This window comes from Schistocerca gregaria, chromosome 5, assembly GCF_023897955.1.
Source record: "Schistocerca gregaria isolate iqSchGreg1 chromosome 5, iqSchGreg1.2, whole genome shotgun sequence".
In the NCBI taxonomy this organism is placed as follows: domain Eukaryota; kingdom Metazoa; phylum Arthropoda; class Insecta; order Orthoptera; family Acrididae; genus Schistocerca; species Schistocerca gregaria.
In genome coordinates this window covers 123559175-123579493 of record NC_064924.1, presented here as the reverse complement: position 1 = coordinate 123579493, position 20319 = coordinate 123559175, and the positions used below count along the sequence as shown (strand labels likewise).

The following is a 20319-nucleotide window of genomic DNA, read 5'->3' as shown; positions in this document are numbered from 1 at the left end:
TCTAGAAATGTAGGTTTGCCTTTCCTTAATGTAGCCTCTAAGATATGTCGTAGGGTCAGTATTGCCTCACGTGGTCCAATATTTCTACGGAATCCAAACTGATCTTCCCCGAGGTCAGCTTCTACTAGTTTTTCCATTCATGTGTAAAGAATTGGCGTTAGAATTTTGCAGCTGTGACTTATTAAACTGATAGTTCAGTAATTTTCACATCTGTCAACACCTGCTTTCTTTGGGATTGGAATTATTATATTCATTTTGAAGTCTGAGGGTATTTCACCTGTCTCATACATCTTGCTCACCAGATGGTAGAGGGTTGTCGGGTCTGGCTCTCCCAAGGCTGTCAGTAGCTCTAATGGAATGTTGTCTACTCCCGGGGCCTTGTTTCGACTCGGGTCTTTCAGTGCTCTGTCAAACTCTTCATGCAGTATCATTTATCCCATTTCATCTTCATCTACATCCTCTTTCATTTCCATAATATTGTCCTCAAGTACATCGCCCTAGTATAGACCCTCTACATACTCCTTCCACCTTTCTGATTTCCCTTCTTTGCTTAGAATTGGGTTTCCATCTGAGCTCTTGATATTCATAGAAGTGGTTTTCTTTTCATCAAAGGTCTCTTTAATTTTCCTGTAGGCAGTATCTATCTTACCCCTAGTGATATATGCCTCTAGATCCTCTATCCATCCCTGCTTAGCCATTTTGCACTTCCTGTTGAACTCATTTTTGAGATGTTTGTATTCCTTTTTGCCTGCTTCATTTACTGCATTTTTGTATTTTCTCCTTTCATCAATTAAATTCAATATTCCTTCCGTTACCCGAGGATTTCTACTAGCCTTCGTCTTTTTACCTACTTGATCCTCTGCTGCCTTCACTACTGCATCGCTCAAAGCTACCCATTCTTCTTCTACTGTATTTCTTTCCCCCATTCCTGTCAATTGTTCCCTTATGCCCTCCCTGAAACTCTGTACAACCTCTGGTTTAATCAGCTTATCCAGGTCCCATCTCCTTAAATTCCCAGCTTTTTGCAGTTTCTTCAGTTTTAATCTACAGTCCACATCTGCCCCTGGAAATGTCTTACAACTGAAAACTCTGTCTTACCATTATTAATCTATCAGAAACCTGCCAGTATCTCCAGGCTTCTTCCATGTATACAACCTTCTTTTATGATTCTTGAACCAAGTGTTAGCTATGATTAAGTTGTGCTCTGTGCAAAATTCTACCAGGCAGCTTCCTCTTTCATTTCTTACCCCCAATCCATATTCACCTACTACATTTCCTTCTCTCCCTTTCCCTATTACCGAATTCCAGTCACCCATGACTATTAAATTTTCATCTCCCTTCACTATCTGAATAATTTCTTTTACTTCATCACACATTTCTTCAATTTCTTCATCATCTGCAGAGCTCGTTGGCATATAAACTTGTACTATTGTAGTAGGCGTGGGCTTCGTTTCTATCTCGGCCACAATAATGCATTCACTATGCTGTTTGTTGTAGCTTACCTGCACTCCTGTTTTTTTATTCATTAAACCTACTTTTGAATTACCCCTATTTGATTTTGTATTTATAACCCTGTATTCACCTGATCAAAAGTCTTGTTCCTCCTGCCACCGAACTTCACTGAAATGCTAGTCATTTGTATATTGTAACATGATGTACTGAGGCCGACCTTGGAGCGAAGTACAGCACACCTGGAAACTGACACTGGCCATTGCTGACCAATGCTATTGCTTGATCAGCATCCATCACGAGCAGTAAAATGCTTCTGTAGCACCATTGTGGGCATCAATGCCCAGAGCCAGACTTCAAGAAACCACTCCAGCTCGACTGATTTCGCATCACTGATGCACAATGCCAATTGTGACAGCCACCCCACACACTAACTCTGTTCCAGAACATCTGACATGACATATAAATGCAGCCACTACCATGACATCAGCACGGAGCAGCAACATTTAAGCCTCTCTGAACAGCCACCATCACTGAACACCTGGGCAGAAAGTCACATGCAGCCCGTGTTATGTCTATGGTGCTGCTTTTTCTACCATTTCTGGGTTTCAAAGCTGCCTGAGCATCGGGGCACTCTACTGCCCTCTCAGGACTATGACACAGGGGTACAGCCATTCACGTCCCTGCCAAGCTATCAGTGAAGGTATTCCACGTAATACATCACTAGGTGTGGGGCAGACTGAAGTATTCACCGTGGAGCAGCTATGCTGGGCTTGAAAACATAAGCCTTCCCTTATGCAGAAGCTGCAGCAGTGGTGCCCGCTCAGCACTGTTTTCTTCATCCTGCACCAGAGGTTGGCACACTGGATGATGCTGAACGATGTACTCACTTTGCTCACCATTGGTGCTCATATCTTCAAAGTCCAATGACTTTAAACAAACAGTAATAAAGAAGTTTTTGTACCTACAAAGCATCTTCCCTTGTGACACTGTTATAATTAATGTCAGAAGGACTGCAGAAGAAGATGGACAACCGGAGACAGCAGCCAGTTCCATGGTTCTGCAGCAAGGGTATACTACACACCAATATGAATAAGTACTAACACTACAGGCACTTTTTTGGCTTGCATGGTTGATTCACTATCCCTTCATCTTCCTTTTCATTTTATTTTAGGAATGCTGTATAATGCATTGGTAGTAAATAGGCAATGTGGAGAAGGAAGTTGTGGTTCAGGAGGCTCTTCAGCAGCTGATGAATCAAGTAGCCCTGTTGCAGAAACAATGAGGAGAACTAAGAGAGGAAAGAAGGGAATGGCCACATCCTCGTGACCCTATTCTTGATACTGATATCACTTCAGTGGCCACTTCACTTCCAGGGAAAGATTCTTTGTTTTTTTTTTTTTTTTTTGACAGTTTGGATACAGCTGCTAAGTTGGGAAACTGGAGTGATGAGCAACTGCTCAGTGTCGCTAAACCAAAGTTATGGGGAGATGCTAGGGTGCACATAAGCATGCCATAAGAAATTAAGAGAAGCACAGCCATCTGATGACTTCAGGGAAGGGCTGGTAGACAGATATAGGAGGAAAAATACATGAAGGTACAACCATGAGCAGCTTAACAGGATATTCCAGAAACACAAGAAACCAGTAGAGAGCTTTGTGGAGATATATAAGCACATGGAGCTAAACAGGGAGCAACTGATGCATCTCTATGGGGCTTACAGTCAGAAACGTCCACAGAGCTGATATGGAATTCCCAAAGATCGAATGAAGCAGTAGAGAACACAGTTGCACTAGTTGAAGTTGGTATGGTCACTAAACCATAGGAAGAGAAGGCAGTATTTAATACATGTACCAAATGTTTTGGACGTGGTTGTACAGGTCATATGAAATATAACTGCAGAGTTATTTTGGACATTTCAAACGGAACTGTAATCACATAAATTTGCTGGATTGTGGATTATTGCCACAGAGTGGACCTCGTACCCCTCCATTTAACAGGGCAAGGGATGGTGCGTCCACTGTACAATGCTCCCACTATGGATTAACACAGGTCACCTCTGTGCAAAACCAGTGGCAGACTTTTTTCTGACTGTTTATGTGAAAGGGAAGTTGTCTAAATTCTTATGAGATACTGGATGTCTGTATCTGTAGCACGTAAGAGTATACTTCCTAAAGCAAAATTACATCCACTGCACTGGACATTAAGCAATGTAGGTGTGGGTTTGTATAGGTTCAATTGGTTCATTATTAATATGGTTCCAAGTGGAGGGAGGTAACTTTTGTGTTATGTAGAAGTTCTCCCCAAGTAGGTAGTGGCTACCAAGTCATACTTTGGTTCCTGGTTGCACATCACGCCAAAATTGACTTGGCACAGCATAAAGTAAAACTGAATGGAGTACCATTTCATCTTGGTCTTTCAGCTGGAAAACCACTACTGTCACACGAGGCACCAGAGATGTCAGGTGATCTACCAAAGTTGACACGGCCCAGCATATAGCAGAACTGGATGGATCACCACTTCATCTTGGGTTTACAGTAGAAATACCATTGCTGTCGCAAGGAACACAACAGATGTTGGTTGGGCTATCTATGCAGTGTACAAAATCCCTTAAAGTCAACTCGCAGGATATCATACATAAAGATATTGGAAAGTTAATCTGGGCTGATGTAGGAGCTGATCTGCCAGTGAGTTCCTTGTGTGTTGCTGAACCTTTGTCTGAGAATGAAGAGACAGATAAAGTACTTTGAATCCTAAGTACTCGAAACTGATGGAAGCAGAGTTGTGCATGGCTGTGCTATAACTTTAACCATGAAGAAGTACAGATATTATTTGGTACTCTGACAGCTAATTTAGAAGTGCTAGATGAGGAGGAACTTGACAGGAATGTCATGTCAGATTACACAACACTGGGACTACTTATCAATATTACTACACTGAGGAAGGAATAGCACATCTAGGAGGATGGAACAAGAAGGGATGGAAAGACTGGTACAACATACTGTTATTTGATCCTCCTTAACCACTGCCTGCCACATCACTAATTCAAGATCATATTCCCACTGGGAATGGCGCACCAGTCTATCAGAAAATGTATGGAGCCCCACAGCATTTACAGACTGTAATGGAAGAATTTATAAACCAGCAACTCCAAAACGGGATCACAGAAACAATTAATAGCCCCTGGTATTAATCTGTTGTCAACGTCACAAAGAAATCACCAGATGCCAGCAAAGCAAATAGGTTCTGTTGTGACTACTGTTACTTAAACCAGAGGACAATTTTAGATGCCCATCCAATTCCAATATAACAGAAAAACTAGATAATCTGGGCTAGTGTAGTTATTTCTCAACTATGGACCTATGAAGTGGGTACCATCAATTAATCAATTAGAGGCAGTACCTGAAGATCATCCGAAAACAGTATTCTCAACCCCCTCTGGTCATATACATATTGTAACATGTATTTTGGGCCGAAAAATTAGCCAGCTACATTCCAGCAATTCTTAGAAGATGTATTGCAAGGACTATAACTGAAGCAATTCACGGTCCATTTAGGTGATACAATTGAGTTCCGCTAGAATATCCACAAGTATGTAGTGCATTTAAATGAAGTTTTTGACTGTCTATGTGCAGAGTGGTTATGGTGAACCCTTATCCTGGAAAACTACTACGCTATTCCACTTTACACGAAGTCTTTCACTTAGCCCCATTATTAGCCAAAATGGTGTATGCACCGATCCTCAACTTGTTTATCCCAGCAAAAATTTCCGAGATCCACTACACTACAGGAATTGCAGTCATATTTAGGCACAGGCAGTTTTTATAAAAATTCATTCCAACATTTGATGAAATTGCAAGACCCCACAACCAATTATTAAAAAAGTAATAAAGTTTCAGTGGTCTTCTTGCTGTGAAAAAGCATTTGTAAAACTAGAAGCAGCTCTTCTCCTGTTCTCACTTTTACAGATTACTAGAAGCAACATATACTGTTGTGTGAAACTAGCAATTGTGCCTTAGATTGCATTTTAAGTCAGGACATAGATGGACAAGAACATCCCATAGTGCATGCACCCAGAAAGCTTAATAAAAGAGAAAAAGTTATTCACCCACTGACAAAGAAATGATGGTCCTAATTTTTGAAATAAGTTATTTCCACTGTTATCTGTAGAGATGATACATCAAAGTAATGGCTGATCATTTGACACTTGTATGGTTATTAGGATGAAAGATCCAACTAGCAGGTTAACTTCTAGGTGGGTGTTATGTCAAAGTGAGTACGATTTCAACAATGCACTGTCCAGGTAAGTCACACATAAGCACAGACAGGCTAAGTTGTCAGTGTGGACATGGCAGAATGGAAGGATCCACAAAGAAATGACCCAGATTGCCAGCAGTTTGCTAAGCAACCACAGTTCAGCACAGAAGATGGAGTGTTGCACAGTAAGGCAAGATGTGGGTTACACATAGCAGTACCAGCAAAATTACAAAATGAGGTGTTGAGGCAGGACCATGATTCAGCTCTAGCCAAATACACTGGTCACTGAGCAGCAGAATACAGAGTAGCACAAAATTAGTGGTGGATAGTATGCGGAAAAGATGTCGATTGTTACATTAAGAACTGTGTCTCATGCACACAAAGGTTGGAACTCAGTTGCCAAAATATTACATTATAACTGTTACAAGAGGCAGATAATCTGTTTAAATGATTGGTATGGATCTACTCTGACCATTTGCTCAAACATCTGAAAGAAACCTCCTAATGAACAGGCAAACAGGCAGAAATAGCAGAGCATACAATGGTCAACCATTGGATACTCATGTTCGGAACACCAGAAACAGTAGTAACAAATGAATGAACAAATTTTATGTGCCATTTAATAAAGCAGTTAAGCTGGTTATTTCACATTAAGAAAATTAGGCCTAGTGCATAACACCCAGTGACAAACAGGCAAATGAAGAGAGCTCATCAAACAACTGCAAAAATATTAGTTACTATGTTATAACTCTCATCACAATGTCTTGGACACCCTAAGTCCGTATGTAGTGTGAGCATACAATCCAAAAAGTCTGTATGTAGTGTGAGCATACAATCCAAATGTCAATGAAAGCACAGGGTTACCCCTCACAAGGTTGTTTTTCACCCGAGGATATCTTATCTGTTTGAGCTTCGTCAGTCCTCACCCCAGGAGATGATATATCACCAGTGAAAAATATCTCTAAAAGGCTGAAGACTATTTGGCACCAGGTGAACTAGTTGAACACCATAGCTTAGGAAGACAAGAAAGTACTCATAATGAGAAAGCAGTGTTACCAAAGTATCATGTAGGAGACTGTGTTGTGATGTCCAGCCCTTATATACAGTACCAAAGAAAAACAAGGAGGCCACATTACCAGGGGCCGTTTCAAGTAATCGAAATTATGTCACTTATTAATGTCAAGTTACAGCTACCAACTTAGTTCATCAAACAATGAAAAATCCTGGATGGAATGTAACAATATTATGAAAAGGAAAATCGTTACTCATCATATAGCAGAGATACTGAGTTGCAGCAGTCTCAGGCAACTGAAACCACGAGAGCAGCAGCACCAGCACATGATGGGAGTGGCGATTGGGTGGGAGTAAGGAGGAGACTGGGGTGGGGAGGGGAAGGGAAGGGATAGTATGGTGGGGGTGGCAAGCAGTGAAGTGCTGCAGATTAGACGAAGGACAGGGGGGGGGGGGGGGTGGGGAGGTGGAGTAGCAGAAAAGGAGAGAAATAAAAAGACTGGGTGTGATGGTGGAATGACAGCTGTGTAGTGCTGGAATGGGAACAGGTACGGGGCTGAATGGGTGAGGAAAGTGACTAACAAAGGCTGATGCCAGGAGTGTTATGGGAACATAGGATATACTGAATGGAAAGTTCCCATCTGTGCAATTCAGCAAACCTGGTGTTGGCGGGAAGGAACAATATGGCACAGGCTGTGAAGCAGACATTGAAATGAAGGATGTCATGTTTGGTAGCATGTTCAGCAACAGGGTGGTCCACTTGTTTCCTGGCCACAATTTGTCAGTGGCCATTCCTGCGGACAGACAGATTGTTGGTTGTCATACCTGCATAGAATACAGCACAGTGGTTGCAGCTCAGCTTGTAGATTACATGACTGGTTTCACAGGTAGCCCTGTCTTTGATGGGATAGGCGATGTTAGTGATTGGATTGGAGTAGGTGGTGATGGGAGGATGTATGGGACAGGTCTTTCATCTAGGTCTATTAAAGTGGTATGAGCCATGAGGTTATGGATTGGGAGCAAGGGTTGTGTAAGGATGGACGAGTATATTGTGTAGGTTCAGTGGACAGTGGAGTACCACCGTGGGAGGAGTAGGAAGGGTAGTGGGCAGGACATTCTTCATCTCTGGGAACTATGAGAGGTAATTGTAACCCTGGCGATGAATGTAATTCAATTGCTCCAATCCTGTGTAGTACTGAGTTATGAGGGTTAATGCTACTCTGTGGCCGGAATTATGGCACTTTGGGAAGTGGCGGGAGACTGGAAGGATACACCACAGGAGATTTGTTTTTGTACAAGGTTGGGAGGATAATTACGGTCAGTGGAGACTTCAGTGAGACCTTCCGCATATTTTGAGAGGGACTGCTCATCACTGCAGATGTGATGACCACAGCAGGCTGGGCTGTACAGAAGAGACTTCTTGGTATGGAACAGGTGGCAGCTGTCTAACTGGAGATATTTGTTGGTGGTTAGTAGGTTTGATATGGATGGAGGTACTGATGTAGCCATCTTTCAGATGGAGGTCAACATTTAGAAAGGTGGCTTGGTGGGTTGAGTAGGACCGGGTGAAGCAAATGGGTGAGAAATTGTTGAGGCCCTGGAGGAATGCAGATAGGGTGCCCTCACCTGTGATCCAGATAGCAGAGATGTTATCACTGAATCTGAACCAAGTGAAGGGTTTATGATTTTGGGTTTTTATAGAGGATTCCTCTAGATGGCCCATGAATAAGTTGGCATAGGATGGTGCCATGAGGGTGCCCATAGCTGTACCCCAGATTTGTCTGTAAGTAATGCCTTTGAAGTAGAAGTAATTATGGGTGAGGATATAGTTGGTCATGGTGACTAGGAAGGAGGTTGTTAGTGCGGAATCCGTCAGGCATTAGGAAAGGTAGTGTTCAATATCAGTAAGGCCATGGGCATTAGGAATGTTAGTGTACAGGGACATGGCACCAATAATGACAAGCAGGGCATCATGCGGTAAAGGGACAGGAACAGTGGAGAGTCGGTGGAGGAAATGATTGGCATCTCACTGAAGCCTTCACTGACCGTAATTATTCTCCCAACCTTGTAGAAAAACAAATCTCCTGCGCCTTATCCTTCCAGTCTCCCACCACTTCCCAAAGTACCACCGTTCCAGCCACAGAGGAGCATTCCCTTGTAAGTCAGTACCACCCAGGACTGGAGCAACTGAATTACATTCTCCGCCAGGGTTACGATTACCTCTCATCATGCCCTGTAATGAGAAGTGTCCTGCCCACTACCCTTTCCACCACTCCCACAGTGGCATTCCGCCATCCACTGAACCTACACAATATACTCATCCATCCTTACACAACGCTTGCTCCCAATCCATTACCTCATGGCTCATTCCACTGTAATAGACCTAGATGAAAGACCTGTCCCATACATCCTACCACCACCACAACCACCTACTCCAGCCTGGTCACTAACATCACCTATCACTTCAAAGGCAGGGCTACCTGTGAAACCAGTCATGTAATCTACAAGCTGTGCTGCAACCACTGTGCTGCATTCTATGTAGGCTTGACAACCAACAAGCTGTCTGTCCACATGGATGGCCATCGACAAACTGTAGCCAAGACACAAGTGGACCACCCTATTGCTAAACATACTACCAAACATAATATCTTTCATATCAATGACAGCCTGTGCCATATTGTTCCTTCCCACCAACACCAGGTTTTCTGAATTTTGCAGATGGGAACATTCCCTGCAATACATCCTATGTTCCCGTAACCCTACAGGCCTCAACCTTAATTAGTCACTGTTCTCACCCGTCCAGCCCCTTCCCTGTAACCATTCCAACACCACATAGCCATCATCACACCCAGTCTTTTTATTTATCTCCTTTTCCACTACTTACCCCCCCCCCCCCCCCCCCCCCGCCCTCTGCCTCCCCACCTCTCCCCTGCCCTGCCTTTTGTCTAACCTGCAGCAATTCACTGTTTGCCACCCCCTCCATACTATCCCTCTTCCTCCCCACCCCAGCCTCCTCCTAACCCCCGCACAGTCGCCAATCCCATCATCCACTGGTGCTACTGCTCGCCTGCTCGCAGTGTGGTTTCAGTTGCCTAAGACTGCAGTCGTATGTGCGAGTTGCATTTGTGTGTGTGTGTGTGTGTGTGTGTGTGTGTGTGTGTGTGTGTGTGTGTGTGTGTGTGCGTGCACGCCAAAATCTTTAATTGTGAGAGTCCCTTTGTTGTGCCTATCTGTGACTCAGCATCTCAACTTAGTTCATGTAAGATATGACCGTCCTTTGGAATGAACGACAGAATAACCGAAAAAGGGGAAAGTTTAGGCAAGATAAACAGGACACTCCTGCAGAGATTCTGACTCACCAATTCTTTAAGATCTCAAAGAGGATTACAAGATGATCAATGTGAACTTTTTGTATTTTTCTTATTAGTATTAGGGATATGCATACTTACACATTATGGTTATGTTTATGTTATAGAAGTAAGGAATTACAGAGAGTGATGTGCTATGAATGAGGCTATTGAGTCAGCATAAAGGAAACATTTTGTGTTCGCGCTAGGTTGAAAAAATTTTGAGGTAAAAATTTAACTTGCGATATTATTAATAGCAATAGTTCTTTAGTGCTTAGAACACTGATGTAATTGATATGACATATTAACTATTTTGTGAGGAAGTGATGCAGAAGTTGTAGTCTATTGTTTGCATGTTTGAACAGCAAGAAGATTACCACAGGGTGCAACTGTGCATATATGTGTTTGCATTAGACATAGGTATTTAGCGATAAGGGTAGAGATTTATGCTAGGTCAGTTTATTTATGTAAGCTGAAGGATAGAATTAGACATTTCCACTCCCAGAAACCACAGCAGTATGTCCTAAAGTGATAAGTACAAACACAACAGAATTCTTCTAAAGAGTTTGTCTACATTTGTTATCCTCCGTGGCAAACCCTATGGTCATTATTTTTACTTTCACGAGCACAGAGATTACAGTGGCACACAGCGCGTAGAATTACAGGGTCAAAGGTTACTGATCATTAGCACCCAATGTGATATTTCCAAACTAACTTTCTGATCACTTGACATCATCAATGGAACCACCAACCTAAATATCACCTATACATTGATTTACCTACCTGACCTACTTGAAGAGCATGTTAGATATGACCCTACTCACCTCCCTAGGTCAGATAATACCCATGCAAAATGGCCGCATATCAATGGAGCACCTTCTAGTTCTACATCTACATCTACATTTATACTCCGCAAGCCACCCAATGGTGTGTGGCAGAGGGCACTTTATGTGCCACTGTCATTACCTCCCTTTCCTGTTCCAGTCGCATATGGTTCTCAAGAAGAACAACTGTCGGAAAGCCTCAGTGTATGCTCGAATGTCTCTGATTTTACATTTGTGATCTCCTCGGGAGGTATAAGTAGGGGGATGCAATATATTCAGTACCTCATCCAGAAACGCACCCTCTCGAAACCTGGACAGCAAGCTACACCGCGATGCAGAGTGCCTCTCTTGCAGGGTCTGCCACTTGGGTTTGCTAAACATCTCCGTAACACTATCATGCTTACCAAATAACCCTGTGACGAAACACGCCGCTCTTCTTGGGATGTTCTCTATCTACTCTGTCAATCCAACCTGCTATAGATCCCACACTGATGAGCAATACTCAAGTATAGGTCAAACAAGTGTTTGCAAGCCACCTCCTTTGTTGATGGACTACATTTTCTAAGGACTCTCCCAATGAATCTCAACCTGGCACCCACCTTACCAACAATTAATTTTATATGATCATTCCCCTTCAAATCGTTCCACACACATACTCCCAGATATTTTACAGAAAGAACTGCTACCAGTGTTTGTTCCGCTACCATATAATCATACAATAAAGGATCCTTCTTTCTATGAATTCACAATACATTACATTTGTTTAAGTTAAGGGTCAGTTGCCACTAACTGCACCAAATGCCTATCCGCTGCAGATCTTCCTGCATTTTGCTGCAAATTTTCTAATGCTGCAACTTCTCTGTATACTACAGCATCACCCGCGAAAAGCCGCATGGAACTTCCGACACTATCTACTAGGTAATTTATATATATTGTGAAAAGCAATTATCCCATAACATTCCCCTGTGGGACAATAGAGGTTACTTTAACGTCTGTAGACATCTCTCCATTGAGAACAACATGCTGTGTTCTGTTTGCTAAAAACTCCTCAATCCAGTCACACAGCTGGTCTGATATTCCGTATGCTCTTACTTTGTTTATCAGGCGACAGTGCGGAACTGTATCGAACGCGTTCCGGAAGTCAAGGAAAATGGCATCTACCTGAGAGCCTGTGTCTAATATTTTCTGGGTCTCATGAACAAATAAAGCGAGTTGGGTCTCATATGATCGCTGTTTCCGGAATCCATTTTGATTCCTACAGAGTAGATTCTGGTTTTCCAGAAATGACATTATACATGAGCAAAAAATATGTTCTAAAATTCTACAACAGATTGATGTCAGAGATATAGGTCTACAGTTTTGCGCATCTGCTCAACGACCCTTCTTGAAGACTGGAACTACCTGTGCTCTTTTCCAATCATTTGGAACCTTCCGTTCCTCTAGAGACTTGCGGTACATGGCTGTTAGAAGGGGGGCAAGTAGAATGGAATTGGTATCCCGTCAGGTCCAGTGGACTTGACTCTGTTGAGTGATTCCAGTTGCTTTTCTATTACTAGGACATTTATTTCAATGTCAGCCATTTTTTCGTTTGTGCGAGGATTTAGAGAAGGAACTGCAGTGCGGTCTTCCTCTGTGAAACAGCTTTGGAAAAAGGTGTTCAGTATTTCAGCTTTACGTGTGTCATCCTCTGTTTCAGCACCATTATCATTCCAGTGTCTGGATATGCTGTTTCGATCCACTTACTGATAAGACCAGAACTTCCTAGGATTTTCTGTCAAGTTGGTACATAGAATTTTACTTCCGAATTCACTGAACGCTTCACACATAGCCCTCATTCTACTAACTTGACATTGTTTAGCTTCTGTTTGTCTGAGTGGTTTTGGCTGCATTTAAACTTGCAGTGAAGCTCTCTTCGCTTTCGCATTAGTTTCCTCGCTTTGTTGTTGAACCATATTGGGTTTTTCCCGTCCCTCACAGTTTTACTCAGTACATACCTGTCTAAAACACATTTTATGATTGCCTTGAATTTCTTCCATAAACACTCAACATTGTCAGTCTTGGAACAGAAATTTTTGTTTTGATCTGTTAGGTAGTCTGAAATCTGCCTTCTATTACTCCTGCTAAACAGATAAACCTTCCTCCCTTTTTTTATATCCCTATTTAATTCCATATTCAGAGATGCTGCAATGGCCTTATGATCACCGATTTCCTGTTCTGCGCTTACAGAGTCAGAAAGTTTGGGTCTGTTTGTTATCAGTAGGTCCAAGATGTTATCTCCATGAGTCGGTTCTCTGTTTAATTGCTCAAGGTAATTTTCGGATAGTGCACTCAGTATAATGTCACTCGATTCTCTCCCCCTAAACATCTGAGTGTCCCAGTCTATATCCGGTAAATTGAAATCTCCACCTAAGACTATAACATGCTGAGAAAATTTATGTGAAATGTATTCCAGAATTTCTCTGTTGTTCTGCCACTAATGCTCCTAAGTCAGGAGGTTGATAAAAGGAGCCAATTATTAACCTAGCTTGTTAAGTGTAACCTCCACCCATAATAATTCACAGGAACTATCCACTTCTACTTCACTACAGGATAAACTATCACTAACAGCGACAAACACGCCACCACCGGTTGAATGCAATCTATCCTTCCTAAACACTGTCTGTGGCTTTGTAAAAATTTCGGCAGAATTTATCTCTGGCTTCAGCCAGCTTTCCATACATATAATGATTTCAGCTTCAGTGGTTTCTATCTGTGCTTGAAGTTCTGGTACTTTACCAACGCAGCTTCAACAGTTTACAATTACAATACCGATTGCTGCTTGGGCCTCGCATGTCCTGACTTTGCCCTGCACCCTTTAAGGCTGTTGCCCTTTCTGTACTTGCCCCAGGCCATCTAACCTAAAAAACTGCCCAGTCCACACCACACAACCCCTGCTACCCGTGTAGCCACCTGCTGTGTGTAGAGGACTCCTGACCTATCCAGCAGAACCTGAAACCCCACCACCCTATAGTGCAAGTTGAGGAATCTGCAGCCCACACGGTCACCTCTGATTCAGACCCTCCACTCGGCTCTGTACCAAAGGTCCGCAGTCAGTCTTGTCGATGCTGCTGCAGATGGTGAGCTCTGCTTTCATCCTGCTAGCGAGACTGCCAGTCTTCACCGAATCAGATAGCCGCTGGAAGCCAGAGAGGATTTCCTCCAAGCCATAGCGACACTCATCATTGGTGCCGACATGAATGACCACCTGCAGATGGGTGCACCCTGTACCCTTCATGGCATCCGGAAGGACCCTTTCCACATCTGGAATGTGGAATGACTCCCCCCCAGTTTGCACACGGAGTGCACATTGGTTTTCTTCCCCTCTCTTGCTGCCATATCCCTAAAGGGCCCCATTATGTGCCTGGCGTTGGAGCTCTCAACTACCAATAAGCCCACCCTCTGTGAGTGCACAGATCTTGCCGACTGGGGGGGGGGGGGGGGCAATCACAACCTCTGGAATAGGACAAGCAGCCATGTCCAGCCGAAGGGCAGTATCAGCCGGAGACAGAGCCTGAAACTGGTTCGTCAGACAAACTGGAGAGGCCTTCCGTTCAGCACTCCGGAATGTCTTTCGCCCCCTGCCACACCTCGAGATGACCTCCCACTCTACCACGGGTGAGGGGTCAGCCTCAATGTGTGCCGTATCCCAGGCAGCCACAGCCGTAGTCCAATCGGGGGGTGCATGGGATGAGCTGGCCGTCCCCGACAAACCCCCATCCGGACCCCCACAGTGATGCCCATTCGCAACAGCATCAAGCTGTGTGACCGAAGCCAACACTGCCTGAAGCTGGGAGTGAAGGGATGCCAACTCAGCCCGCATCCGAACACAGCAGTCACCGTCCCTATCCATGCCAAATACTGTTGTGTAAAGAACATCTGAACTAATCTACAGAGAGCACAAACAATTTGACGCAAAATTTAAATGGTTATTAAAATACAAGACTGCCTAGTAAATGCAGTAATGCTGCTACTTGCGCACTGCTGACACACTGCTCGGGGGCGGAAGGAGATTACGCGATTTTACAATATTCAGGTACTAAAACGCCATGCTACAACTCTCAAATACTACAACATGCCCAAAATGTATGAATTAAACAATGCAAGTACCCAAAAACACACAAAGAAATTAAGAATTAAACTATGTAACAAATAAGTGAGCTAAGAGTATACGACTTGCTGCTGGCAGCTGCTTATCCAACGGCAGCAGTGAGTTAATGTAACAAAGTGCCATACCCATCATCTTCAGCAGTTTGTAAGTACAGGAACCTCAGCCTCTGCTGCCTGCATGATTCTGAAGGTTACAGGTATTGCTTAGTACACCAAAAGCAGAAAGCTATCAAAATTATTTCCCTGCCAATCTTCAGCCTAGGGATTCAAACCAGTAATAATGGCATCAATGAGAAACAGTCTGACAAAGGTCAGTATTAACTGTGGGGGGAAAAAACCTGGTATGTGGAACCATGTGCTTGTGCAGTGAGAAAATAAGTGTGCATAGTGAAAAGAATCCAGTGTCAGAGTGAATGAAGTAAATTAGTGCTTTTGTTATAGACAGTTTTCAAGTGATCTGGAGATCAGATTTATCTTAGGAGGGAGAGCAGGACTGAAGCAGAGCTTGGAGCCAAGAACAGTGCACCAGGAAATGGACATCAACTGCCATTGGCTGTTGTCCCTGCTTTATCAGTGCCCCTTAGCAGCAGCAAGGCATTGTCAACACTCACTGCCAACATTGACAGCTGCCCTGGATCTGTTGCAGATAATTTGTAATGACATTCAAATGCAGTAACTAACATGAAGTCAGCTGTGAGCAGCAGCACTTAAACCAGTCCAGGATCAGTCTCATCGTAGAACAGCTGGGCAGCAGTGCGATGCGCAGCTTGTGTTATTCAGCGTCATATTGATGATGATGCCCTATCTACTGTCACCAGGTTCTGAGACACTGTCCACTCCTGCCCATCTGGACACTCGGGCATTCTTCTACCTTCAGATGGCTAGGATGCGGAATCCAATCAGCCCTACTCATGGTGAGATATCAATGAGATATCAACAAGGTACTTCCATGTCCTACAACACTGGGCATGGTGCAGTCTGAAGTAATCACCATGGAATGGTTATACTAGGCCAGATGGTGTGGGTCAGGAAACGTGAGCCTTCCATCATGCAGCAGCTGCACAGAAGGCACCCACCCAGTGTGATTTCTTTGCATACTGAATGATATACTTGCTTTGGTTGTCATTGATGCTAGTAGCTTCAAAGTCCAATGACTGTAAACAAGCAGTAGTCAAGAAGCTCCTGTATCTACAAACTATCGTCTCCGGCTGCACCAGGTTCCATCTTCGGCAGAGTCGCTGCCCTCACCCATCTGTAGGTACTGTTATAATTTCCAACCATGCAGTACACTTCACGACAATTTGACATTTGTCACATATCACCTTCACAGTGTTGCAATTTTAATAACCAGCAATGTAATCTCTCTCAAAAGATACCATTGTAATCAAGTAAATATTAAGCAACTAATAAGTTAAGCAACTAATACAGCATTTAGTGTTTCATGTTCTAGTATCACTAACTAGCCAGCTGTTGCTAGTCAAAATCATCATGATTGGCACTAGATTTGCACATGTGGTAATTGAAAAACTTATTAGTGTTCATAGTTACATGGAAAGATAAACTCAGGTATTGACAAGTCACAAATTTAAGTGATGTAAATAGTGTACAAAATTCAGTAAATACGGAAAAGAATGCTTTCTGCATCCTTTCCACCATGAGCCTTTGGTTTAATGGCAGGCAGTTGAGTAGGTGAAAGAAAGCATTTCTTCCATTGAGTTGAGATGCTGCCTCAGCGATACATAACAAAAAAAAAAGGAACATGTGGAAACACTCTTTAGATGTCCATATGGGTACTTTAAGCAGCTGTATTTTTATTTCTGCATAAGAAATAAAGCTATGTCGTTGCAGAAAAAACATGGCAGAGGCTAATAAATTTGTGCACAGAAAGCATTAGTTATGTTAGTGCAAATATTTGTCACGTTCAAACGAGGTGGCTGAATATTGACAATCATGACCAATGTTAAATGGGGATGTGATATGAAAAAAGTATTCTGTATCTAAAAGCAATATCTCACAGCACAACTAGAAAAAAATGATTAATACATATACCAAGAATTTGGTTTTAGTTTTCTGGACAGATATGAAACAAAATAATGTGCATAAGAAGAGAGGGAGCATTGGAAACTGAATTAACACCAGATTCTTTAAGATCCCATGGATTTTTGGGTTAATAAAAAGTTTCCAAAGCAAAACTGAAGAGGAGGGTGGGAGCTGATGCAGTACCTATTATTACGATATTCATCATGAGGAAATATCTGTTTACTATCCACCCAGACAGCCATGCATGTTAAAGTGGCCACTTTTGGGATGGGAAGGCATCCTGGTGGGTTAATGGCAAGGGCTGGATGTGGTTTGTTTAGGCAGTTTATCACGCCCCACTAGGTGAATACTGTAATAGTACCCATGTCCTACATCAGATATACACTACACAAACATTTAGAAAACTTGCTCACTCTCACACACAGAATTTACGCTGGAGACAGACAGATCGGGTGTAGCCTTCTAATTCCTCTTTTAGGGATGAATAGGGGACTGATGACGTAGAATGTTTGGTCTTATTTAATCCATAATCAGCAGCAGTACAGCCATCGCTAAAACGCAGTATTAGACAGTTACTTGGGCGTTAGGGCTTTCAATCGACTAATTAGTCTTCCACTGTACTAAAAAAAAAACTGATAAGTACTAAATGAAAAGGTATAAAAAGGAATGAGCACGAAAATCTCATTTCGAAGGCACTTTCGATAGTTAAAAGGTGCGCTGACAAGGGCAGTTTTTTTTTTCTTTTTTCAGCATCTAAAAGCGGGTGCTTGTCTATCACTTTTCATCAGCAATAAATTATATGGGAAAGGACGCTACGGTACCTGAGTAACTTGTCGAAGGTCAAGGGTCCATAAATAAGTTGACCAAAACGATATCAGATTTATTGTATTTTAGAAGCGGCTGAAACAAAACATTCGTAATGCACTCCTTGCCTTAATAATGCTGGAATGGAAGAGCTAGTACCGATTGCTTACGAACTGAGTCGTGTATATGCCTCTTCGTGTAGTCTGATAATGCATACCTGGAGTAGCACGACGTAGTAAATAACATATTCACAGAAGAACACCAGTGCCAGGGCAGCACAAGCGAACTTTACATTATTATTAAGACTCAGTCCCATTTTTTCATCTTTTAGTTTCTCTTGTAGTAACACAACATTAACTTAGCAGTCTTCCGTTATCTTCCATATCTCGGAAAACGCACTTTATTGACACTGAATTATGATAGTACGCATATACCGTTAAATTTTATATTTTGGATCACAAAACTAAAATTTAAAACATTCGTCTGCTACGCACGCTTTCCGTGGCTGAACATTTGACAACAAACCAACTGTGATACATGCTGCCAACATTGAGCAACGTCAGTTTGATATTTCAGTGCAAATAACTAATAACAGAAGTGACCCTTCCTCTTTCAGAAAAGTAAATTTGTTAAGATGAACTCGTTTAATGTGTCTCACCTAAAAATATTCAACAATGGGGCGTTCGCACAACAGCATTCATTAATCACATGTTGTCGCCCTGCTGTTGATGCTTTGCTGTTAAAAAAGTACGTGGAGGACAAGCCGTCAGCATGTTTATCGTGTTTGAATAATTAAATTACATGTGAAATTCTTCTGTGTCCACATTCGCGTATCCTATAAATTCAGTATGTCACCAAATCGAAGAAATAAAGAAGGTTTACTCGCAAGAGTTAATTTTCCGTTGTACGTAGTTAAAATGATAACAAATCATCATATACTTGTCGCAGGAGGAGGTGGCTCTTCGAAAACAGGCGTCGCCAATGGTTTTGTAAGTAGAGCAACAGCTTGTTTTACCAGCTTTTGTGTCTAAAGAGTTACAAAAACTTCCTTGCTAGAGATATTTTTGGCGTGGTTGTTCAGTGGCGTATGACATAACTTAACAAAATTTTTGTACCTCGTATCTGCTGCAATTGGAATGTGTCATTGGCGCGTTTCAGTTTTGGCATTTCGCTATGTGCTCAGTAACATTCAGATGACAGCTGCAATAAAGTGTGTAATGACTGATTTTGTAATCCGAATGTTTTGAAGCTACAAAAGTTTAGTGATGAAGAAATGTAAACACAACAGTTACTGGAGAGTCTATCAGTAATAAGCTGGAAATGCAAAGACTCGTAAAACGAAATCTCCTAATTATTACAGTCACAGTGAGTGCCTTAAAGAAAATTGTTACTTTTGATTTCTGAATACGTTCATGTAACATGTTAGTCGTACATATAGAATGCATGCCAGTACCTTTCACACTATTCTATGTGAGATCATAATGGGAATTGTGAAAACTGCAATGCTTCTTTTACAAACGTGTGTTTACATTTCATCCTCTACGTGTGTACCTGACATCACCAGTAGAAGTTATAACTTGGAAAGAAGGGCCAGTCAGTCATTTTCCATCATTCAGTTAAGTCTGGCAAGTATGTGTCGTTTATTTTCTGAAACAGAGTGAATGAACTGGGGTGCCATAAGTATTTTACATTTTTATATTATATGTAATAGTGAACCAGCTGAAACATTACAATTATTTCTTTTCCTTTCTTCTTTGGAGGGCAATTGATAGCAACAGTTTGCAAGATTTAGTAGGGTGATTATTTTATTTACATACTGTTTTGTTGTGCCATATTACTAGACTCATACTCCATGCAAGTGGGACAGTCACAATCAAGCAAGAGGTTACTTGCACAAATTTCTAGAATTATTCAGTGTAGCCAGAGCACTGTTCAAACACTATTTCTAGTGCTTTCAATAGAGAATGAAAAATTAGCAGCTGGAACAGCACAAAGTGTAAAAAGCATGATACTTTTGAATTTTTCCATAACAATGTGAGAAGTTAGCTAAATAAGAAATATGATTTTCTTGTACCATGTCAAGAAATTGCAAATCTGGAGATATTAATGTAACATATTAGTCCTACACGTAGAATGCATGTCAGCAACTGTGACAGAGATCAGTATGCTACACATAACAGGACATCATACATAGCAGATGCACCTATGTGGATGTAAGTTAGTCTCGCATTATTGTAAATGTAATACATGTTTTTTGCGTAGGTGCAAATGAGTCTACATTGAACAGCTCCTTAAGTGCTGTACTTTAGTAATATGTTTAGAAATATGAAAGGTAGCATCTCTGATAGTGTACAGGCCTCCAGCTGGAGATGTTTGACTTTCCATTAAGCAGTTGGGGCGGTGGGGGGTACTATTAAGACATAGTAGAGATACCTGAAAAG

At 42.2% G+C, this 20319-nt stretch overlaps 2 protein-coding genes across 4 annotated transcripts in view; one reads left to right on the top strand and one right to left on the bottom strand.

Annotated features, from left to right (window-relative positions):
• Positions 1-19038, bottom strand: part of LOC126271894 (metallophosphoesterase 1) — a 118660-nt gene extending 99622 nt beyond the window's left edge. Inside the window, exon 1 of one of the 3 annotated variants that reach the window (XM_049974275.1) lies at positions 18994-19038. In XM_049974275.1, the coding sequence (XP_049830232.1) occupies positions 18994-19023 (30 nt within the window). In that variant the 5' untranslated portion in view covers positions 19024-19038. Of the gene's footprint in view, positions 1-17895; positions 17975-18095; positions 18195-18993 lie in introns of those variants that run through there. The other 2 variants (XM_049974274.1, XM_049974276.1) reach the window with 2 other exon arrangements.
• Positions 18390-20319, top strand: part of LOC126271893 (prolactin regulatory element-binding protein) — a 103253-nt gene continuing 101323 nt past the window's right edge. Inside the window, exon 1 of the mRNA XM_049974273.1 lies at positions 18390-18867. Coding sequence (XP_049830230.1) covers positions 18727-18867 — 141 coding nt within the window. The 5' untranslated portion in view covers positions 18390-18726. The remainder of the gene's footprint in view (positions 18868-20319) is intronic.